This window comes from Momordica charantia (genome assembly GCF_013281855.1).
Source record: "Momordica charantia cultivar OHB3-1 chromosome 9 unlocalized genomic scaffold, Mcharantia_2.0 BLBB01000009.1, whole genome shotgun sequence".
Taxonomy (NCBI): domain Eukaryota; kingdom Viridiplantae; phylum Streptophyta; class Magnoliopsida; order Cucurbitales; family Cucurbitaceae; genus Momordica; species Momordica charantia.
The window spans coordinates 1,725,708-1,744,522 of record NW_028275167.1 but is presented as its reverse complement, the minus strand read 5'-3'; the positions used below and the strand labels follow the sequence as shown (position 1 = coordinate 1,744,522).

Genomic DNA, 18,815 nt, shown 5'->3' with positions numbered 1-18,815 from the left:
AGGAAATTAATGATGATCCAATTTCTGATATCATCTACTCTGATAACAGGCCTGCACTTCACAACTTAAAAGTGCTCTACAATACAATATTCTAGTCCGTGCTTCACATGTTGTTGCTGACTCCAGGCTGATGGATACTTCATCTTTTCTGGTTAAGCTTCTTGTTGCAATGTTTTACTTTAGATTTGTGAATGTTTATAAGTTTATCATACAAGTCTTGATGGCTTTTTCATTTCCCTGTTCCTGATTTTTAACAATCTTATTTATGGTATGTACTCGTCAGCTATTGGATAAAATATTCAATGTATTTGCGGATGTTTGGATGAGTATGAAAGTTCAATCAAAAGCTAAAGAAGACTGCGACTCTCAATTATACAAGTTTAAACCTCGTGTGTTCAGAATTGAAAAGGTTATTGAACCTGATGTTGACGAGTCATTAGACAATGATAACTCTTTGCAGATGGAGTTACTCTCTGAAGAAGAAACTACTGAGATGGTACCCCTTGCAGATTTATCTTCAATTATATAATGCATCTTTTATCCTTTACTATTTTCATTCATTAATTGTTTGAGATGATATATGATCTTCCAGGGTGAAGCTAGCAAGCAACATGAAACTTCAGAAGATGAATGGAGTCTAATGGACGAGTCTATGATTGACCAGATGATCCACATTCATAATCTGCTGTTTGGCTCTCCTGATCTTGTTTTAGCTGTAAGTTCATTACAGATTGCTGTGAGCTTTGTTGTTCTTTTCTTTTCTTGGTAACTCATACTTTCAATCACGCCAGGTAATAAGTGCTTTGGTTACGTTTCTGCATCACTTTTCTCAAGGATATTTTTACTGCCGCCATTAAATATACTTTTGAATTTGTCTCCTTCTGAACACAAACACACACAGAAAGAATTTGGATATTATGATGGGTTTTTAATGGTAGTATAGTAAAAGTATTCTTCTTGCTTTCTGTTTTCCACTTTTGTCCTTCTGATTTATTCATCGTGGATGTTATTTAACTTCACTATCTGATACTTTTTTCTTTGGTTTCAGCCTGGAACTTCCAAAATATCTGATGCATCCCGGTTACTTTCGTTTTCTGGTTCATATAATTCGGGTTTATTGATGATTAAAGGTGAGTTTTCATGACTCCAAGACTGTTGGTCATATTTCATAATGATCATTCTTTGAACCCTTGAAGTTGATATTTGTTTGTTGTTTGTTGTTCTCCAGACTTTGGCGGTTTGTTGTTGTCAAGTCTAGACGCCAGACTTGCACCAGAGCACTTATTACGGCTCTGTTTAGAGCATGAAGGGAACTGCGTTTTACCTGAAAGAGCAGCTGGGAAATATAATTTCTACAAGGTTTTGCAAAGTGATTTATGTTATATTTTAATTTTTAACATACTGTTATTTAATATTAGGGTTTTAACTCTTTTACCCAGGATTCAAATCCTTCTATGATAGCAAAAATGGTGAAGTTACTTGCTCCTCTTCATCAACGTGTTTCTTCACTTTTGCTTGATCAAGGAGAACATCATCTTCTTCAGAAGATCTTGGATATAATTGAAATGCTTCAGAATTTTTCTGTGGACACCCCGGTAGCAAAGGTATTGTACTGCAATATATTGCTATTTATTTGAAATCTAAGTATCTAGTTTATATTAGAGATTGAAATCGTTTTTAAGGGGATATAGTTTCTTGACTGAAATAGATCATTTGTTATACTCTCTTGTACCTTCTACATCTTCGTTCCTTGTTAGGTGTCTTTTTATCTTTTTTCACCCCCATTGAGAGTTCATAATCCTTGAACATTTTTCTCCCTTTTCATATTATCAATCAAAAGTTTGTTTCTTATTAAAAAAAAAAGAGTAATGTATAAGATTAGACTTATTATGGAGTGTACTTCAATTCTTAAAACATAAAATTTAGTACTTTGTTGAAAGTTACTCCCTATGGAACTGACAGTACTGCATCTAGCAATTCACATTTTCTTGTAATTATCTGGTTAATTTTTATATTATAAGCAATTGACCCTTTTGTCCTTCTGTTTTCCCCACGATCTCTATAAGGCTTTATCAGGTTTGCAAATCCTGGTTAACAACGTGCAGACGTTACCCGAACATGGGTCAAGGTTTTCTTCCTCTGGTAAGGATATTCAATTATAACTTTTTTGGCTTTGCTCTTGGAAGTCCATCTTCTAGAACTATTCAATAAATTGCAGAGCAACTGGAGCCTATTCTTGAATTAGTTTCATCATGGAAAAATATTGAGTTTGACTCGTGGCCAGCATTGCTTGATGAGGTGCAGGACCAGTACGAACTCAACTGTGGAAAGGTGATACCATAGTACATTCTATGTTGTTTGATGCCATGAGTTACAAGACTACTTTTGTTCCATAGGATAAGGGAGGATTCTAAATCTCACTTTGCCCTTTGAAAATCTTTTGTTTCTTTACTTTAATCTATTTTTCTAATTTGATTATTGCAATAACTTGACTTCCAGTGGTTAAGGGATAGTCCGTCCCCCCCCCCCCCCCCCCCCCCATATTGTTTCTGGCTATTGCTATAACGTTTTCTTTCTCTCTCTCTCTCTCAAACGAGTTTCCAAGTTGCTGAATCACAATTATTTCGTTGCTGCTTCTGACCAATTGTCTCGTCTTGACAACCTATGTTTTACATTTTTCAGTACTAACAAAATACTTCTGCCTCAATGTTGCCTGCAGTTATGGTTTCCTCTTTTTTCTATCCTACGGCATTCGAATTCTAACTCGGCCATCACAAGGCATGTTATTTTCCTATTAAACCCTGCACCCTAAATGTTTTTTATACTTTGAGGTCTTTTATATCAGATCACAGCATGTTTTATTGCAGTTTGGAGGATTTCATTCATACATCAAGTGTTGGGGAGTTCAGGAAACGTCTTCAACTTCTTTTTTCATTCCTTGGACAAATTAGAATTGGTGCATGTGTTGAAGTTTCAAGGTAAAAAAAAAAGATCTTTTCTCAATTCTTGTTTCTGAGACGTGGTATAAATAGGAAGATGGACGAAATGGATTATGTACGATCAATATACATCATATAAAGATTTTAGTATGAACAAATTTTAGTTGCTTCTCGTTTGAAGGTGATTAGTTACTGCAATTAGCTATTGGTATTGTGACGTTCCTTCTAATGGTGAATTGTCTTAAATGATGCAGTCCTTATGAGATGGAACTTTTGGAGGCCTTGTACAACTTATTTGGATACTATGTTCAATTTTTACCAATGTAAGTTTCATAACTTGATTTCTTAATTCCTATTGATGCACGCTTCTTGTTTTGTTAGATCATGAAATGTGATAGAAAATGTTTTTTTTTCACTTTAGAATATTGGAGCACATAGAAGGTTGTCGTAAGAAAATAGAGATGGAGTTGAAGGAACTCCAGAAATTATGTCGTTGGGAACGTGTTGAGAGTTATTGTTCTTTGGAGAAATCAAGGAGAAGTAGACTGAAGCTCAGGAAGCTTATTAAGAAGTACAGTGTAAGTGATAAACAATCACTTCAACGAGCTTTTATTTGTTTCCCGGTTCTTTGCTACCTTCGTTGAGCTTGAATCAGTATAATCTGAGTCTTTATGGATTCGATACTGATTTTGATAAAAATTGCTTTTTGTTCTGGAATATGGATTTGGAAGGGTGGGTAAATGAGACCTTCGGGTTGCATGTTGAATCACAAACCTCGACATTTTTTTTAATATTTTTCCTTTTGTTTCAATTTTTTCCTTTTTCCTTATAGGATGTGTTGCAACAACCAGTGTTGCTCTTCTTGAACCAAGATCCAGGAATAAAAGGGACCAAACTACAATCTCTTCAATCTGGTCCAGAAGACAGGTTGACCTTTTTTGTCTTCCTGGTGTTCCTTTTACTCAAGTGTTTATGAACTCCTTGTATTGGAATCCTAACATGGCTCGTATGGTTTTTAGGTTTAGTTGGTTTACTGACTGGAGACAAAGTGTACAGAGCGTGCTGCAAAATTTGTGCCTGAATGGAACTCCTGGACATGGGCACCCATTCTCGAGTGTAAAGAGTGCTGAAGGTCATTTTTTATTACTTATATTTTTTATCGGAGTTCTGTTTCCTATTTAATGCTTAACAATATAAGGTATTATAACTTTTCAGATTTGATTAGTATTATTCAGCAATCCGAATCTCAATCTTCTTCCATTTCCTATCAAGAACAATGGAAGTCTTTAAGTTGCACCATCGAGAAAATATACCAAAGTGCAATCTATTGCAGTGATATTTGGAAGGAATCAAGAAAGAGTCAAGGGAAGCGGAGGGCCTTGTCTGAACTTTTAAAGCTTTTGGAAGCCAGTGGTCTGTCAAGGCACAAGTCTCTTTATTTGGAGGTATAAAATATTAGATGTCAAAATTTCCTTAAATTATGGACCAGTTTAGGTTTTAATGATAAATGTGGGCTTTGCCCTTTCAGGAGCATCTTAAATCTTGGTGGTTCCTTCGGCATTCAGAAGACATTCAGTACTTGCTTCCGACTCAAAGTAGACTGCCACATGGAGTACTAGATGATACTCCTTCCAGTGAAGGTAAAAAATTTCAGAATGTAGGATTAGCTGCTAAGAGAAGTGAAGTCATTGGATACTACTTCAAGAGTGTAAAATCAGTGTTGCGCTTACAGCAGATTTCCTTGAACTCTCACAAAGATGTTACACGGGAGCAGGTAATTTCTATTTTGAACGAGCTTGTAATCTTCATATTGTATCAATTCTGCTGTGAGGTGACAATCTCGATTGCACGTCTGCTGAGATAGTGATTGTCCTTGGCACATTGGCTTCTGTACTAAAGAGAGAATGGTTTTGCGTTGTTTTATTATAACACTTTCCTCCTATAACATGCCTGCACAGTGGTTGGATGTTTGTTGTGTGCACTTTCTTCGTGCTTTATGGAGCCACAACTTAAATTTGCACATTATAATTTAGATCCCGGTTTCCTCTTTTCCAGGTTGAGCGGTCATGTTCTTTTCTGAACCAACTAATTGTAATACAGCAAAAGCAACACACTGCTGCTGATCACTTTGCCAAGAATTTGATTCACTTGAAAAATTGTGTATCACTATTGGAAAAGTTGTACTCACGTTCTAAGGATTCCAGTGCTCGTAATGGTTATGAAGTCAGAATAAGTTGTAATCAGGACATTATTTTTAAATGCATGTGGCAGCAGAAGGTCGGTTTTATTTTCTTATTCTGAAATCAATATTATTTCATCATTTTGAGAAAAGAGTTTGACTGCCTTTCATGATTTGTACAGAAAATCTTTGACAGTTTGGCTACTATGGCATACGAAGAATTAATCTTGCTAAAAGCCTTTAAAAATGTGCATCTGAAGAGTTGCCGAGATGTCAAATCTGAAGAAAATTGCATTCTTGAAGCAATGGAGAAATTTTTGCCTGTGTTCCAGAAGTCAAAGGTTCAGAATTACATTCTTCATTTTGTATTATTTGGATTCGGTGATTGTTGCTCTATGTTTATCAAATTGATGTTGCAGGAATGCCTTGATGATTGCCTTCTCAGCCGGAAGGAAGTTATATCAACCCCTGCTGCTGGTGTCTTGCAACCATTTGTTGTTACAGAACAAATGAAAGAGCTTGTCATTCAGAATTTTGAAGCTATAAATATCTTCAGGGACTATCACTCTGCTCTATCCAAGCATATTGCTAACCGAAACTCAGTTGAAACTATCCTGCTTGGTCATTTTGATGAAGTATTTGAGAAGGTATCCCTTCAATTACTTTCTATCCCTGTCTTTTCTGTGTTGACCGATTCTACTTGCTTGCAAGTAATTCAACTTCTCTCAAATGGTCATTTGAAATTTTGCAGTCAAGTCTTGTTGAGAGAGAGTTCAAATCTGGTCTTGATGCAGAGGATGGGTTTAGAAATGGTGAAAATTTTTCTGAGATTAACAGCAGATTTAATGAAGCTCTTGAGAGTACTTTCAGACATGTTTTCACTGCATTGGAAAAATTTAATTCATCCTGCTCTGAGCCTACTCTGCCAGCAGAAAATTTAGGGAATGTTACTTCCTGGGAATTTTCAATGAACTTGTTTATGGAAAATTTGAGCTTGGACCCTTTATCTGATAAGCTTCTCAAGACAATCTCTTGTGCTGTAAGTTGATACTTCTCACTCTTTCCTGCATTTTCATTCTGTAAACGTGGCATGCTTTCTCATTTCGAGTTGTGTTCAGGATAAACTGCTTAATCATTCTGGTGCGAAACTCAAAGGCAATTCTCCCTCTGAAGATCAAATATTGTCATCTCAAGTGGGCGCCTATTTTGAGCAACTACATGTACTTTTAGACTTGATAAAGAATATTGGTGAATGTCTGCTACAAGATGTTCTTGCCTTCAATTGCTCGGTAGGTTGTCAGAACTCAATTATATTCGTTTAAAAGTTTTCAGATAATTTCAAATAGGCACATTTTAGGCATTTTTTTCTCTCTTTTATCATCCCTTCCACGGAAAATCATGCATGCTTGTACCATAGTCCTTTTGTAAACATTGATTTACAATATGAAGTAAATCATTTGAATTTTCATTTAATTTATAGCACTGTTTATCGCAGATCCTCCGAGGTTATCCTTTTCTGTCCTAACAAAATTTTCAATGCCAGGTATCAGAAACAACCAATGTCCTTGCAACAGTTTTAGCTAATTTGTGTTCTGAAGGATTTGGCATTTCTACTGATGACCCAGGCCCGGATGATGATGTTACTGACAAAAAAGTCCAAGATGGAACTGGTATGGGAGAGGGTGCAGGATTAAATGATGTGAGTGACCAGATAATCGATGAGGATCAGTTGGTTGGTGTTAATGAGAAGGTATGCTGTACTCCACGCATAATTTTACAAGATACTTTGCTGGACAATCAAACTTCCTGTTTGATGTTTTTTTAATTTTTTTATTGATTTTTTAACAATAAATTACTTATTCAGGCAAGTGAGCTGGATGCTCGAACCGAGAACCCAAGTAAAAATGATAAAGGTATTGAGATGGAGCAAGATTTTGATGCAGAAACACATAGTGTTAGTGAGGACTCTGAGGAGGACAATGAAGATGATGGAGATGAGCAATTGGACTCTGCCATGGGAGAAACAGGATCTAAAAGTGAAGTAATTGATGAGAAAATGTGGAATAAGGACGAAGATGAATGTCCTAATGATGAGAAAGAAAAATCTGAATCGGGGCCTCCAGTTAAGAATGAGGATGTCAGCTCTAGGGAACTTAGAGCCAACGACGAACATTCTGCTTCTGCAGATGAGAATGGTGAGACAGATATTAATGAATACCAAGAACAAAATGATGAAGATGAAAGTCATAGTGACCCTGTTGATGGAGAGGATCCAGAGGACATCAATTTTGATAAAGGGGAAGAATTTGCTGAGCCACCGGGAACAAAGTGTGAAGAGTCAAATGAATGTTTGGATCTGGGCATGGATGAAAAAGATGATGCATCTTCTATGCCAGATGATCTTGAAGAGCATGAAAATTCTACCGAGGATGGAAATATGGAGGAGAATGTAATACATCCAATAGATGAAACTATGACTGAAGCTGAGACTGAGCATGAAGCTTCTGAAATGGATATTGAGGGCGGTGATCGGGAGGAAAATAATCAGATGAATGCAATGGGACCAAGTAATGATGTGTCAGAGGCAGGTGATAATGTGCAAAATGCAGAATCCGCGACACAACCAAATGGTGGCTTGCAGTCATCAGACTTTAGGGATATTGACATGGAGACAAGCTGGTCTAGAAGTAATGACAGACAAAACGATGGTGCCCCATCACGAAACATGCCTACTGGTGATGCATCTGAGACTGATATCTTGGCAGCGGACTCATCAAGTGGTGGGAGATTCACCGATGACCTTATGCCTGCTCAACTGCCTCAGCATGAAGCGTCATCTTTTCAGAAAATGCAGCCAAATCCTTATCGGAATGCTGGTGACGCACTAAATAAGTGGAAAGAAAGAGCTAGAGTTTCTGTTGATCTCCAGGCAAATAATGCAGATGTACAAGACGAGATGGAAGATGAAGATGCTGAAGAGTATGGATTTGTTTCGGAGTTGGAAAAGGGGTCTGCACAGGCATTGGGACCGGCAACATCTGAGCAGATTGATAAAGATGCCAATGGTAATAACTTTGACAAAGATAGTTCTGCTGCCACGAAGTCCGATAACTCTAAGCCGATGGAGTCTGAGAGACAAAATCTTGAGACACATGCTTTGGGTCGTAACTCCATTCAAAAAAGTACAGCGGAGGATCCCATGCCTGTTTCCAGTTTGGAGAATCAAACTGAGGAGGAATTTCAAGAATTTCATAACGTTGAAGATGGTGATTCCACACATTTACCAGATAATCTGGTGTCTGTAAATAGAACTTACCTGAATGAGCCAATGCGTAGGTTCGAAGACCTCTCTGTGAGTGATGATGAGTTGGGGAAAGTAAAGAATACTGAGGCGGTCTCCAATGAGGTGAAAGATAATGCAACTGCTCTCTGGAGGAAATATGAACTGCGCACAACAAGGTTATCTCAGGAGTTGGCTGAACAACTGCGTCTTGTCATGGAGCCAACTCTAGCCAGCAAGCTCCAGGGGGATTACAGAACTGGCAAAAGGATCAATATGAAAAAGGTAGCCTCTATTCAACCTGCTTTAGCATGTCATTTCCTTTTTTTTTCTTTCAAACAAATCTCAAAAAGTCTGTTGCTTGGAATGCATTCAGGTAATTCCCTATATAGCAAGCCATTATCGCAAGGATAAGATATGGATGAGAAGGACAAGGCCTAACAAACGTGATTACCAAATTGTTATTGCCGTGGATGATTCTCGGAGCATGTCTGAGAGTTGTTGTGGAGATGTTGCTATTGAAGCTTTAGTGACTGTATGTCGTGCCATGTCCCAACTAGAAATGGGAAGCTTAGCGGTTGCAAGCTTTGGGAAGAAGGGGAACATAAGGTTACTGCATGATTTCGACCAATCATTCACAGTGGAGGCTGGTGTCCAGGTATATATTTTTCAATGCTTATCTAGAAACTAGGAAGTCAAGGATGATAAGATTCCTAAGTATGGTACGGACACGAGACACAGATACGGATACACGTAATTTTCTAAAAATATAAGATACATACGGCAAGGGCATGTTTATTAAAATATACCATTTTTTCTTAAGTATATATCATTCTTATACAAGAAGGAAGCTCATAAATTAATAAGCTTATGAATTTTTATGCTTTAAAAATGAGTTTGATGTATTCTGTTGAGAATTTACTATTTGTCTATTAAGTATGCTTAACAAGTGTCCAATACTTGTATAACAAGTGTTGAATCCATATTCACTTTGTACGACCAGTCTGTGACATACATCTATCGATCTAACAAGTGTTCGATAAGTGTCGAATTGTCAGACACGTTGTTCAAAATAAAGTGTCAGTGCTTCTTAGATAGACTTTTTATGCTTCTCTTATGCCTCAAGTATAACATACCAGACGCTCAAACCCTTTTTTGTCTGATAAATATGGGTGCAGATGATCTCCAATTTGACATTCAAGCAAGAGAACAGCATCACTGACGAACCTGTTGTTGACCTATTGAAATATCTCAATGACACGCTTGATGTTGCAGTCACCAAAGCACGTCTCCCATCTGGATGCAATCCCCTGCAGCAGCTTGTATTAATCATTGCAGATGGACGATTCCATGAGAAGGTGATACCTTTTCGGATTTCATTATTCTTTCTCTTGTGCCAAACTCTCAGCACTTGTTTTGGGAACTCTTTTCAGAACAGATATATATTTTTTATTACAAAAGCCGGTGAAAACATGTTCCGGTAGCTGTGTTTTAGGTTTTTTTTCCTCTTGTTTTTTGTTTTGCTTTTTCATTTTTCGGGGCAGGAACTGTGTATCGAATTGTGTTCTATCCAAAGAGAAGTCAACAGCACTCGTATTATTTTATAACCAGCATTTTTGGTTGTGCAGGAGAACTTAAAACGGTATGTGAGGGATCTACTAAGTCGGAAACGTATGGTTGCATTTTTGCTTCTTGATAGTCCGCAGGAGTCCATCATGGACCTCATGGTATTCCCTTTTTCCCTCTTATTTCCCATTCATGGTTCTGCTCCTTTCCATGTGTGATTGAACTACAATCTCTCTATGGTTTCCAGGAAGCTTCTTTTGAAGGTGGAAATATTAAATTCTCGAAGTACTTGGATTCCTTTCCGTTCCCATTCTACATAATTCTAAGGAACATCGAAGCACTTCCGAGGACCCTTGGAGATCTTCTGAGACAGGTAAAATCTGATGCCAAGAACTTGGCTCTCATGTCACAGTTTCTTTTCCTTTTTTTTCCCCTTCATATGATTGAAGTGAATGCTTTCTTTCTGTTTGCAGTGGTTTGAGCTAATGCAAAATTCTGGGGACTAGATTTCTGGGAATTGATTTATGGAACTTGGAGGTACAAATGAGGATGGATGTAAATTCCATGTTACAGTTACAAAGATGTAATTAAGATCACATTTATTATCAATAAAGATACCAAGTTTCATTCACTTTGCACTTAGGTCCCGTTTACTTGCTCACAATCGTAATCAAAATTTTCGTTACGTTTGACTATGTTTACTAAAATAAATGAATGGGAATAAAACGTGGGACCCACTCCAAATTTTGGAATTACTCTCCAAAAAATATGCAATCCCATTACATGCAAAATAGCTGTGTAATCCTAATCCAATTCCTTAATCTGTGGGATCCACGCTATATTTTTTGGTAATTTGACAACCAATGTTCTTTTCTCTCTCATGTAGACTCACGATTTTTTTTATTTCTTTTAGAGTTATTTTTTCAACTGCTCCATTGTTGTTTTTCCTCTTCTCATTTACCTGTTTGTATTATAAAATTATTTAATTTTAGATTGAATTGGTAAAATAAAGTTTATTATAATAAATAATAATAATAATAATAATAATATCAAATAAAGTGTAAAAAAAATTTAGACTTAAATACAAAATATATAATTTATTACTATTAAGTAAAATAATATAAGTAGATATAAAAATTATTATAAGTAATTATTTTTTTCAATATAAAAAATCTCATAAAATCTTTTTTAATTAATGTAATTTTATATTAGTTATAAATATATAAGGGTATTTTGGTAAGCAGCATATGTCTGATTACGATTCCATATGGAAGTAAACATCATGAATTGATTTCCGATTCCGATTCTAGATATGTTCAAGTAAACAACATCAATGGAATAACATTCTAGATATGTTCGGTTTTTTGTTGAAGTTGATAACTATTTTGTTTTTGATTTTCTGTTTTTAAAATTACGTTTATTGCCACTAATTATACCTATGAATCTTTTATCTTATTGTCAACTTCTTAAAAACGTTTTCAAGAGTAGTTTTTAACCACTCGTTTAGTTTTTAAAAGTTAACTAAGAGTTCTAAAGCAAGGTGGAAAAATTTTAAAAGAAATTGAGAGGCACCAACATAATTTAAAAAATAGAAAATTAGAAATGAAATCGATTATTAAATGGAGCGGGATTTTGGAAGGGACTAGGAGTTAAATTTCAACATCTATGCTATTTTCTTTTGGTTATATCATCAGTTTTTTTTTTTTTTCTTTCTTGAAAAATATGTTAACCATAAATTTAAAATTTGTTAATGCGAGCGTCTAATTTTCTCCTTGTCTGATAATTGGATGACAATTGATTTATGCAAAATATAAGGTGGCAAAAACAGAAGAAATTATCAACAAAGCCATTGACTCGGACGTGTCCAGCATTAACATTTTGCATATAATTTATTTACATGTGGCCTCTAAAATATATGTTTCCATTTATAATATTATTGACAAGTAAATCATCATACTGTCATATTTGTTGACGTGAATAGTTTTCTTTGTGATTTTCTTCAAAGAAGAAAGAGATTTGACTTTAAAGTGTAAGTGAATTAAAAAGAAAAAAGATTCGAATCGTAAAAATAAGTCATTGAAATGTGTAGAACATATTGGATTTACTTTCGAAAGCTTAGTTTTTTCATTTCTTTAAATGGTTTCTTTAGTGGGTACTTTTAGCTTTGAAAAAAATTGAAGCAAACCCCATTTTAAAATTGTAAGTAATTCAGAGAAAAAAATATTTGAAAACATAAAAAAAAAAATGTCCTTTAAAGGTTATAGATATAGATTCCAATTCCAACTTTGATATTTGAATTATACGACTCAAATAGGCTTAGTTCCTATTTTCTGCCAAGTTTTTATTCATTTTTGTATCTTTTTACTTTTTATTTTTGTTCATTATATTACACTTTTAGCTTTTTAAAATTTTGTTCTATATTCTGCTAAAAAGTTACCATCTTATTCCCTACTACCTTTATTTCTTATTTACAATCATAATTTCAGCTACCATTAATAAACTTCTTAAACAATTTTCATAATTTTTTATTGAATGGTTTTGGTTGCCTGTAAAATTTATATTAGAATTTTACAAATATAAATAAGAAAATGTCATAGTTTATCTCTAGAACAGTTCTTGAGATTTGAGAAATCATGGTATTAAATATTCGTCGATATGTCGACATTTTCATCAATATGTTCATGTATCCATGAGTTCAACATTGACACAAAGGGTAAATCAACATTTTCATCCTAATACAAAAAATCAACAAAATATTAAAAAATATCAACAAAATGTCACTAATAAATAATATTAATATTAATTATTTTTTAGAATAGAAAAATATTTACTTGTCGATTTAAATTTTTTTACGATTTTTTAATTTCTCTAACTTTTATGAAAATATCTATTTCTATCAATATTTTTGTAAAATTGAGATCTCAAAATTTTCATCGAACTCCACATTCAAAATTTTAACTAAATCTCTGCACATGTGATACTGAAATCGAAAAAAAAAAGGTAAATGATTTTTTTAGACTGGAAAGCAGAAGGTTAGAATGGGAATTTGACCACTTGGTGGGCTTACCAGGGCCAGCACCGCAGAGGATAGAAACTCGGAAACGGTCTCCTCCATGGATAGGGTTGACACGTCAGCCCATTGGTTGGGACGAGCCGCCGCCTCGCGCCCCAAGAAAGAAGGAAACCCTAAACAAAACGAAGCGATCCACATCTCCTAATCCAAAACCTCCACGTGTCAGTCATCTCTATTCTCTCCCTCCCTTCTTTATCTCTTTACTCAGTCCTCTCCCCCCCGCCATCTCCCGGTTTCCCTTCTCCATCGGAGCCCTATTTTGTACCGGATTTCTCCATAGTTCCTCCGGTGAATGTTGTCCCTTCACCTGGAAATGGTGGATCGGAACCTCGCCGTTCACGTGCCGTCGACCAAGACCTGGTTCCACAAGAGGAAAAAACCTCTCAATTGAATTCCATCCATTGTCCAACATCTCGTTCTCCTCTTCGAATTCTGTATTATAATCCGAAAACAACAACTGTACAGCTTCCCTTTCACATGTTTTCTCTCCATAGATTCGGTTGTCGACGAAAGAAGTGGCGCCGGAGATTTGAATTCTGAAGAGAAAAAGCTTCGAATTCTGGATTGTTAGTGTTTCGGTTTGTTTTTCTGTTGATTCTGTGAAGGCTCGTAGAAGGTGGCGAAGATGAATCTGGGCGCGGCGGAGGAAGAATCGCCGCAGGAGATTCACATCCCGGCCGAAATCGAATGGCAAATGCTTGACAAATCCAAATTCTTCTTTCTCGGTGCTGCGCTGTTTTCAGGTGTTTCGGCGTCTCTTTACCCTATGGTGGTGTTGAAGACTCGGCAGCAGGTAGCTCATTCGCAGCTCTCGTGCCTCAGAACTGCATTCTCGCTCGTCCGGCTCGAGGGTTTTCGAGCTCTGTACAGAGGATTTGGGACTTCTCTAATGGGGACCATCCCTGCTAGAGCTCTCTATATGGGCGCTCTTGAGGTTACCAAGAGTTATGTGGGAACTGCTACTGTTCGAGTGGGATTTCCAGAGGCCACTGCGGCTACAATGGCTAACGCAGCTGCTGGATTGAGTGCTGCAATGGCTGCTCAGCTTGTGTGGACTCCTGTTGATGTTGTGAGCCAGAGATTAATGGTTCAGGGCAGGTATAATCCTACTGCTCCGAATGCTGCCTCCTCCGCTCATTACATCAATGGGATCGATGCGTTTCGGAAAATACTCAACACCGATGGTCTCCGAGGCCTCTACCGCGGTTTCGGGATATCGATTTTGACTTACGCACCCTCAAATGCGGTGTGGTGGGCTTCGTATTATGTAGCGCAGCGCCTGGTTTGGGGTGGGATTGGGTGCTACTATGCTAAGAAAGTTGATGAAGGCAATGACAATGGGGCTAACATTTACAAACCTGATTCAAAGACAGTGATCGCAGTTCAGGGTGCAAGCGCAGCCATGGCGGGTAGTATCTCGGCTTTGATTACAATGCCTCTCGATACAATCAAGACGAGGTTGCAAGTTTTGGACGGGGACGAAAATGGTAGACGAGGGCCAACCATTGGACAGACTTTGAGAAATTTGGTAAGAGAAGGCGGGTGGACGGCGTGTTACCGAGGTTTGGGGCCTCGGTGCGCTTCCATGTCCATGTCTGCAACAACAATGATCACCACATATGAGTTTCTCAAACGGCTATCAACCAAGAATCAAGAGGGTTTAACAAGCTAAAACAGCAGAAAGATGAGTTTTCATGGAGTCTAAATGCTGAAGAATATGATATCTTTTCTGAAACTGTTTCTTATTCTCTTTTAGGATTTCTTCTTTTCTTTTCTATCAATCTACCTTGTTGATATAATGTAAGGCATCGCAATGTTCAGATATAAAATGTACAGAAATAATTACTTCCTGTAAACCTAGTAGCCTCCTTTTCTTCTTCATATATTTTAACATGAAGTTTGAGCTTTGTTTCAAATTATGCTCTTCACATTTCAATTTGTTTCGAATGTAAATTAAAAGAATGTTACGAACTGAACTGATGAATTAATTGCTGTTATAAGTCCAGAGATATAAATGATATTTAGAAGATTCCATCTTCAAACTGGATTAATTGCAACGCAACACATTCATGAATTATGGGTGGGCCTACCCTATGGGGGCTTTAATGATAATTGTAGTTAGTTATAATGAGAGAGTGGGGCCATAAAGTTGTAGTTTTTCGGATGCCCTGGGTGGGGTAGCTTTTTTTTTCTTTTTAATTATGAGAGAATCCTGACCATCTCCTGAGTCAACCACTTGACCTTAGAACAACATTTGGTATTGAAAAACACGTACAAATTACTAATTCCTAAGCTAGATGACCACCATCGAGTTTGAACTTGTTCCCTCTCATTTAACCCTAGTCCCTTTGAAAACGAGCCACCCATGAAGGTTATTGAGGTAGTTTGAGCCTAGGGACACTATCTTTTATGGAACTAATAATTTTCTCACCAAAGTAAGATTCGAATCCCCGTCACGACATTTACACGGCATATTTGGAATTAAAAAGGCAAATAAAAGTACAGTATATTCCAGATCACTAAGTATTTCTTTACTAAATCAAAAGGTTAACATGGTTCATATTCTTGACAGCTTCCAAAGTTTATAAGCTAATTCTTGTGGATCATGAGAAGACATGACCATAAGGAAAGACTAAGGCTAGCGATCTAGACTTTACATGGAAACTTAAAAACTGGAAACCTGAAATATGCTAAGCAAAGCAAAAGCACTTCCCCTGTAATTCCATGATCAAAGAGAGAAGTAGAAGTGGTACTTCCCAAAAATTGCATTGAGCCGTTTAGAGGCGGCCTCTCTTGTTGCTGCAGGATGGGCACTTGTACTGCTTAATGTGCTCTGCTTTGGCAGGGGTTATTCTCACACACTTTCCATGGAACCACTTCTCACAGATATCGCAGCAAATCCAAAATTCGTCTGATGCATAGTTCTCACCACACGCCCCACACAAGGTCTCACCGTGCTCGTCCTCATCTTCTTCGTACAAGACGTCTACCTCTTCCCTTGCCTGTGGCTGCTGCCTATACATTCCTTGAATATCTGCTTCCCGCTGAGAATAGTTGGAAGAAAGATTGAAATAAATAATCGACGTTAATCATAGCTGTAAATTACATCACACTGCCACGAGGTATCTAATCCTTGAACAATTTTTTTGGTTCGAGTAGACGCGCAGAGGAAATAATTGAGCACTAGGTACAGGCATGAAGTTGAAGTAAATTCCTTTTCGCCAAAATAGTACAACAAATCAAGGCATGGTTAACCAACTGAAAATTTGGAGAATGTCCACCAGAGCTATAAATTATTGTAACTACCGGGACAAGCACAGAAACATAAGCCACAGAATATCGTCGTCCCAGCTCCATTCTTTTTCTACATTTAGAGCGGGGAATACTTGAGCTACCACACTATTTGGTGCAAATACGAAGTCAAAATCAATTATTTCCAATTGAGTACCACAGAAAATCAGCAAACCAACTGAAAAACTGAATACCTATCCACTTACTGCTTTATAATTTGACTTGGACTTGCTACCATTAGCACTCGATGACTTTTCCTTGACTTGTTTCTTTGCAATGCCTGTGACTACTTCAAATACAGTTGGCAATTCATTTATCATATTAAAAAGCCGCCTCCTGCATCAAAAAACAAGGCAAAATACTTTATAGCAAGACCACCTTCATGGTTGAAATAAATCCTATATGAGCTATACTCGAAATGAAAATACCTGTCAGATTTTTCAAATCCAAATCTCGCACCGAAGTAGAAGGCAACAGAGAGCAACCAAGAATCACTGTGGACAGCAACCAAGGCCAACCAATCCCTTTCTTGCATGCCATCTCTAGCAAAATTAATACCCAACGCCGGCTCTGGGAGTTCTGGAGGTACTTCTTCAGCAGGTAAATTAACCTCCCATTGTTCATTTGGAAAGCCATACAAGCATAGATTTTCCTTCTCTGTAAGCACCAATAACCATTATAAATAGCTAAGAACGGAGTGCCAAAACAAAAGACTAAGAATATAAAATCCGGAACTGTGACAGTAACCAAAGAACAAGAGACTAAAAAGCAAAGGACAAATTACATGCACATAAGATTAAACGGATGGGGACGCGGGCAACAGTTTATATTCCAGATAACAAGGAGAGACAACTCCACTTATACACAACCAATTCGTGGCCTAGAAGTTAAGAAGAAGCAAGTAGAGATTACTGAAAGCATGTACCAGGATCGCATTGTTGAAAGAATTCTTCAACATCTGCAATGACAAAACTGAGAAGAATTAGAAATTAACAACTCCCAAACCAAGCGCTCCTAGCTCCCAATCAAAGTTACAGAAAGAAAGCATCCAACCCGACCTTTTCTTGAACTAGAAAATCAGCAAGACACCAAAAACCAACAACATAAAAACAAATAAAGAACTCTCGACAGCCTGAAGTCCTGAACAGGACAAGTTAGCATTCTACATTCATCTAGTACTACATCCAAACACAAAATTCATCAATAGAAATAAAATTCGTAAACAAACTATATAGGAATTTGCATGACCACAAAATATCAGACATGTTGCAGAGATTAGTTGCTACTACTGCAAAAATGCAGGAAAAGGAAGAGAGCACTCCGGCTGCAATACCAATACTCCGTCGACCTTACTTCTTACCGTATATAGACGCCCATGCATGTACACAACTCTCGACAAATAAATCGATCCACATTCAGGAACAAAATTCATAATATATTTTCAAAACGCTTATACTAGTCAAAAGCTAAACTGAGATTCAAAATTCCATGTCCATATATATGTAAGCCAAGAGAAGTATTCGAGAACACATTTTCTTTTATCCTCATTGCTCCTTGTATGCAGTGTCCTATTTTTCTCGCGAAAACCAAACGGGTGAGAAAACATCATGAACAAGGATGCCAAAATTAAAGAAAACAACGAAGGGGACAAGAATCCATCACCAAACGAAAGGAGAAGCAAGAGAGCGACGTAAAATACGAACTAAAGCCATGAAAAGAGCACAAACATACAATAAAGTTCCATCACGCCTGGTTTTTTTTTTTTCTTCTTCTTCTTCTTTTTTTCATCTCCTGGAAAGAGTCGATAAGAAAGAGAAGAAAGATACCTACGGTGAGGGCTTTGATGACACCATTTCTACGGCCTCTAAAATCACTGAAAACATCTTCCACTGTGCGATTGTGCACTGCTCCACCTCCCTCCATTGCCGTCGCTCCTCGCTCCTCCCGGTGGCTGAATACCTTCTCGAGACGGAATGGAGTAAAAAAACTGCAGATTACCTAGAGAGAGAGAGAGAGAGAGAGAGAGAGAGAGTCGAAAATCGAAAATCGAAAATCGAAAATCGAAAATCGGAGCAATTGGCGGAGAGAGACGAATATATATATGGTACCGATCGTGAACGGGAAATTTGAAGTTGTTGAAGGGTAAAGTCGGATAACGAGATCTCTCTGTATCTTTCCTCCGTAACCGTATTTAGGATCCATTGCCTTTTTACCAAAATAATAATATTCTAATTTAATTCCACTTTATTATATTTTTAATTCCTTAATAGTTTTTTTTTTCTTTTAAGAAATTCCTTAATAGTTTTTCTAAACTTCGGGAGGAGTTATATGGCGTATTTATTCGATATCAACTTTTTAGATTATCTTCTTTTAATTTTTCTTCTATTTTTCGCCAATTCTTTTTTTATAATCCAAATTTAATCATTATTCAAACCTAAATAAAAGTTATTAGTGCCTTAATTAGCTTGAGTTTATTCATCTTCTATA

The 18,815-nt window shown here is 36.9% G+C and overlaps 3 protein-coding genes across 3 annotated transcripts in view; 2 read left to right on the top strand and 1 right to left on the bottom strand.

Annotated features, from left to right (window-relative positions):
* Positions 1-10,595, top strand: part of LOC111020190 (midasin-like protein) — a 41,220-nt gene extending 30,625 nt beyond the window's left edge. Inside the window, exons 51-78 of the mRNA XM_022296780.2 lie at positions 50-151; positions 284-496; positions 593-715; positions 1,049-1,130; positions 1,229-1,359; positions 1,440-1,604; positions 2,067-2,142; positions 2,219-2,331; positions 2,720-2,778; positions 2,868-2,978; positions 3,194-3,262; positions 3,361-3,517; positions 3,772-3,866; positions 3,959-4,071; positions 4,155-4,384; positions 4,468-4,713; positions 4,995-5,216; positions 5,301-5,459; positions 5,538-5,765; positions 5,870-6,157; positions 6,237-6,407; positions 6,662-6,868; positions 6,983-8,683; positions 8,775-9,056; positions 9,577-9,756; positions 10,027-10,125; positions 10,212-10,337; positions 10,438-10,595. Coding sequence (XP_022152472.1) covers positions 50-151; positions 284-496; positions 593-715; positions 1,049-1,130; positions 1,229-1,359; positions 1,440-1,604; positions 2,067-2,142; positions 2,219-2,331; positions 2,720-2,778; positions 2,868-2,978; positions 3,194-3,262; positions 3,361-3,517; positions 3,772-3,866; positions 3,959-4,071; positions 4,155-4,384; positions 4,468-4,713; positions 4,995-5,216; positions 5,301-5,459; positions 5,538-5,765; positions 5,870-6,157; positions 6,237-6,407; positions 6,662-6,868; positions 6,983-8,683; positions 8,775-9,056; positions 9,577-9,756; positions 10,027-10,125; positions 10,212-10,337; positions 10,438-10,470 — 5,781 coding nt within the window. The 3' untranslated portion in view covers positions 10,471-10,595. The remainder of the gene's footprint in view (positions 1-49; positions 152-283; positions 497-592; positions 716-1,048; positions 1,131-1,228; positions 1,360-1,439; positions 1,605-2,066; positions 2,143-2,218; positions 2,332-2,719; positions 2,779-2,867; positions 2,979-3,193; positions 3,263-3,360; positions 3,518-3,771; positions 3,867-3,958; positions 4,072-4,154; positions 4,385-4,467; positions 4,714-4,994; positions 5,217-5,300; positions 5,460-5,537; positions 5,766-5,869; positions 6,158-6,236; positions 6,408-6,661; positions 6,869-6,982; positions 8,684-8,774; positions 9,057-9,576; positions 9,757-10,026; positions 10,126-10,211; positions 10,338-10,437) is intronic.
* A 2,644-nt stretch (positions 10,596-13,239) lies between these two features.
* Positions 13,240-14,893, top strand: LOC111018302 (uncharacterized). Its single transcript, XM_022294340.2, has one exon. The coding sequence runs from the start codon at positions 13,663-13,665 to the stop codon at positions 14,707-14,709; it is 1,047 nt and encodes a 348-aa protein (XP_022150032.1). The 5' UTR covers positions 13,240-13,662; the 3' UTR covers positions 14,710-14,893.
* Positions 14,894-15,544: 651 nt separating this feature from the next.
* On the bottom strand, positions 15,545-18,507 carry LOC111018310 (PHD finger protein ALFIN-LIKE 3). Its single transcript, XM_022294348.2, has 5 exons — positions 18,155-18,507; positions 17,254-17,286; positions 16,757-16,985; positions 16,535-16,664; positions 15,545-16,081 (listed from the first exon to the last, which is right to left on the bottom strand). The coding sequence occupies exons 1-5, from the start codon at positions 18,249-18,251 to the stop codon at positions 15,815-15,817; spliced, it is 756 nt and encodes a 251-aa protein (XP_022150040.1). The 5' UTR covers positions 18,252-18,507; the 3' UTR covers positions 15,545-15,814.
* Positions 18,508-18,815: the final 308 nt, after the last annotated feature.

Bases quoted from the DNA above. Each gene is read 5' to 3' on its own strand.
- LOC111018302 (XM_022294340.2), top strand. From the start codon at position 13,663: ATGAATCTGGGCGCGGCGGAGGAAGAATCGCCGCAGGAGATTCACATC.
- LOC111018310 (XM_022294348.2), bottom strand. From the start codon at position 18,251: ATGGAGGGAGGTGGAGCAGTGCACAATCGCACAGTGGAAGATGTTTTC. The intron at 16,986-17,253 runs GTACATGCTTTC...TGGTGCTTACAG, and splicing joins CTTTCAACAATGCGATCCTG to AGAAGGAAAATCTATGCTTG. The intron at 16,082-16,534 runs GTAAGTGGATAG...AACTATTCTCAG, and splicing joins CCAAGTCAAATTATAAAGCA to CGGGAAGCAGATATTCAAGG.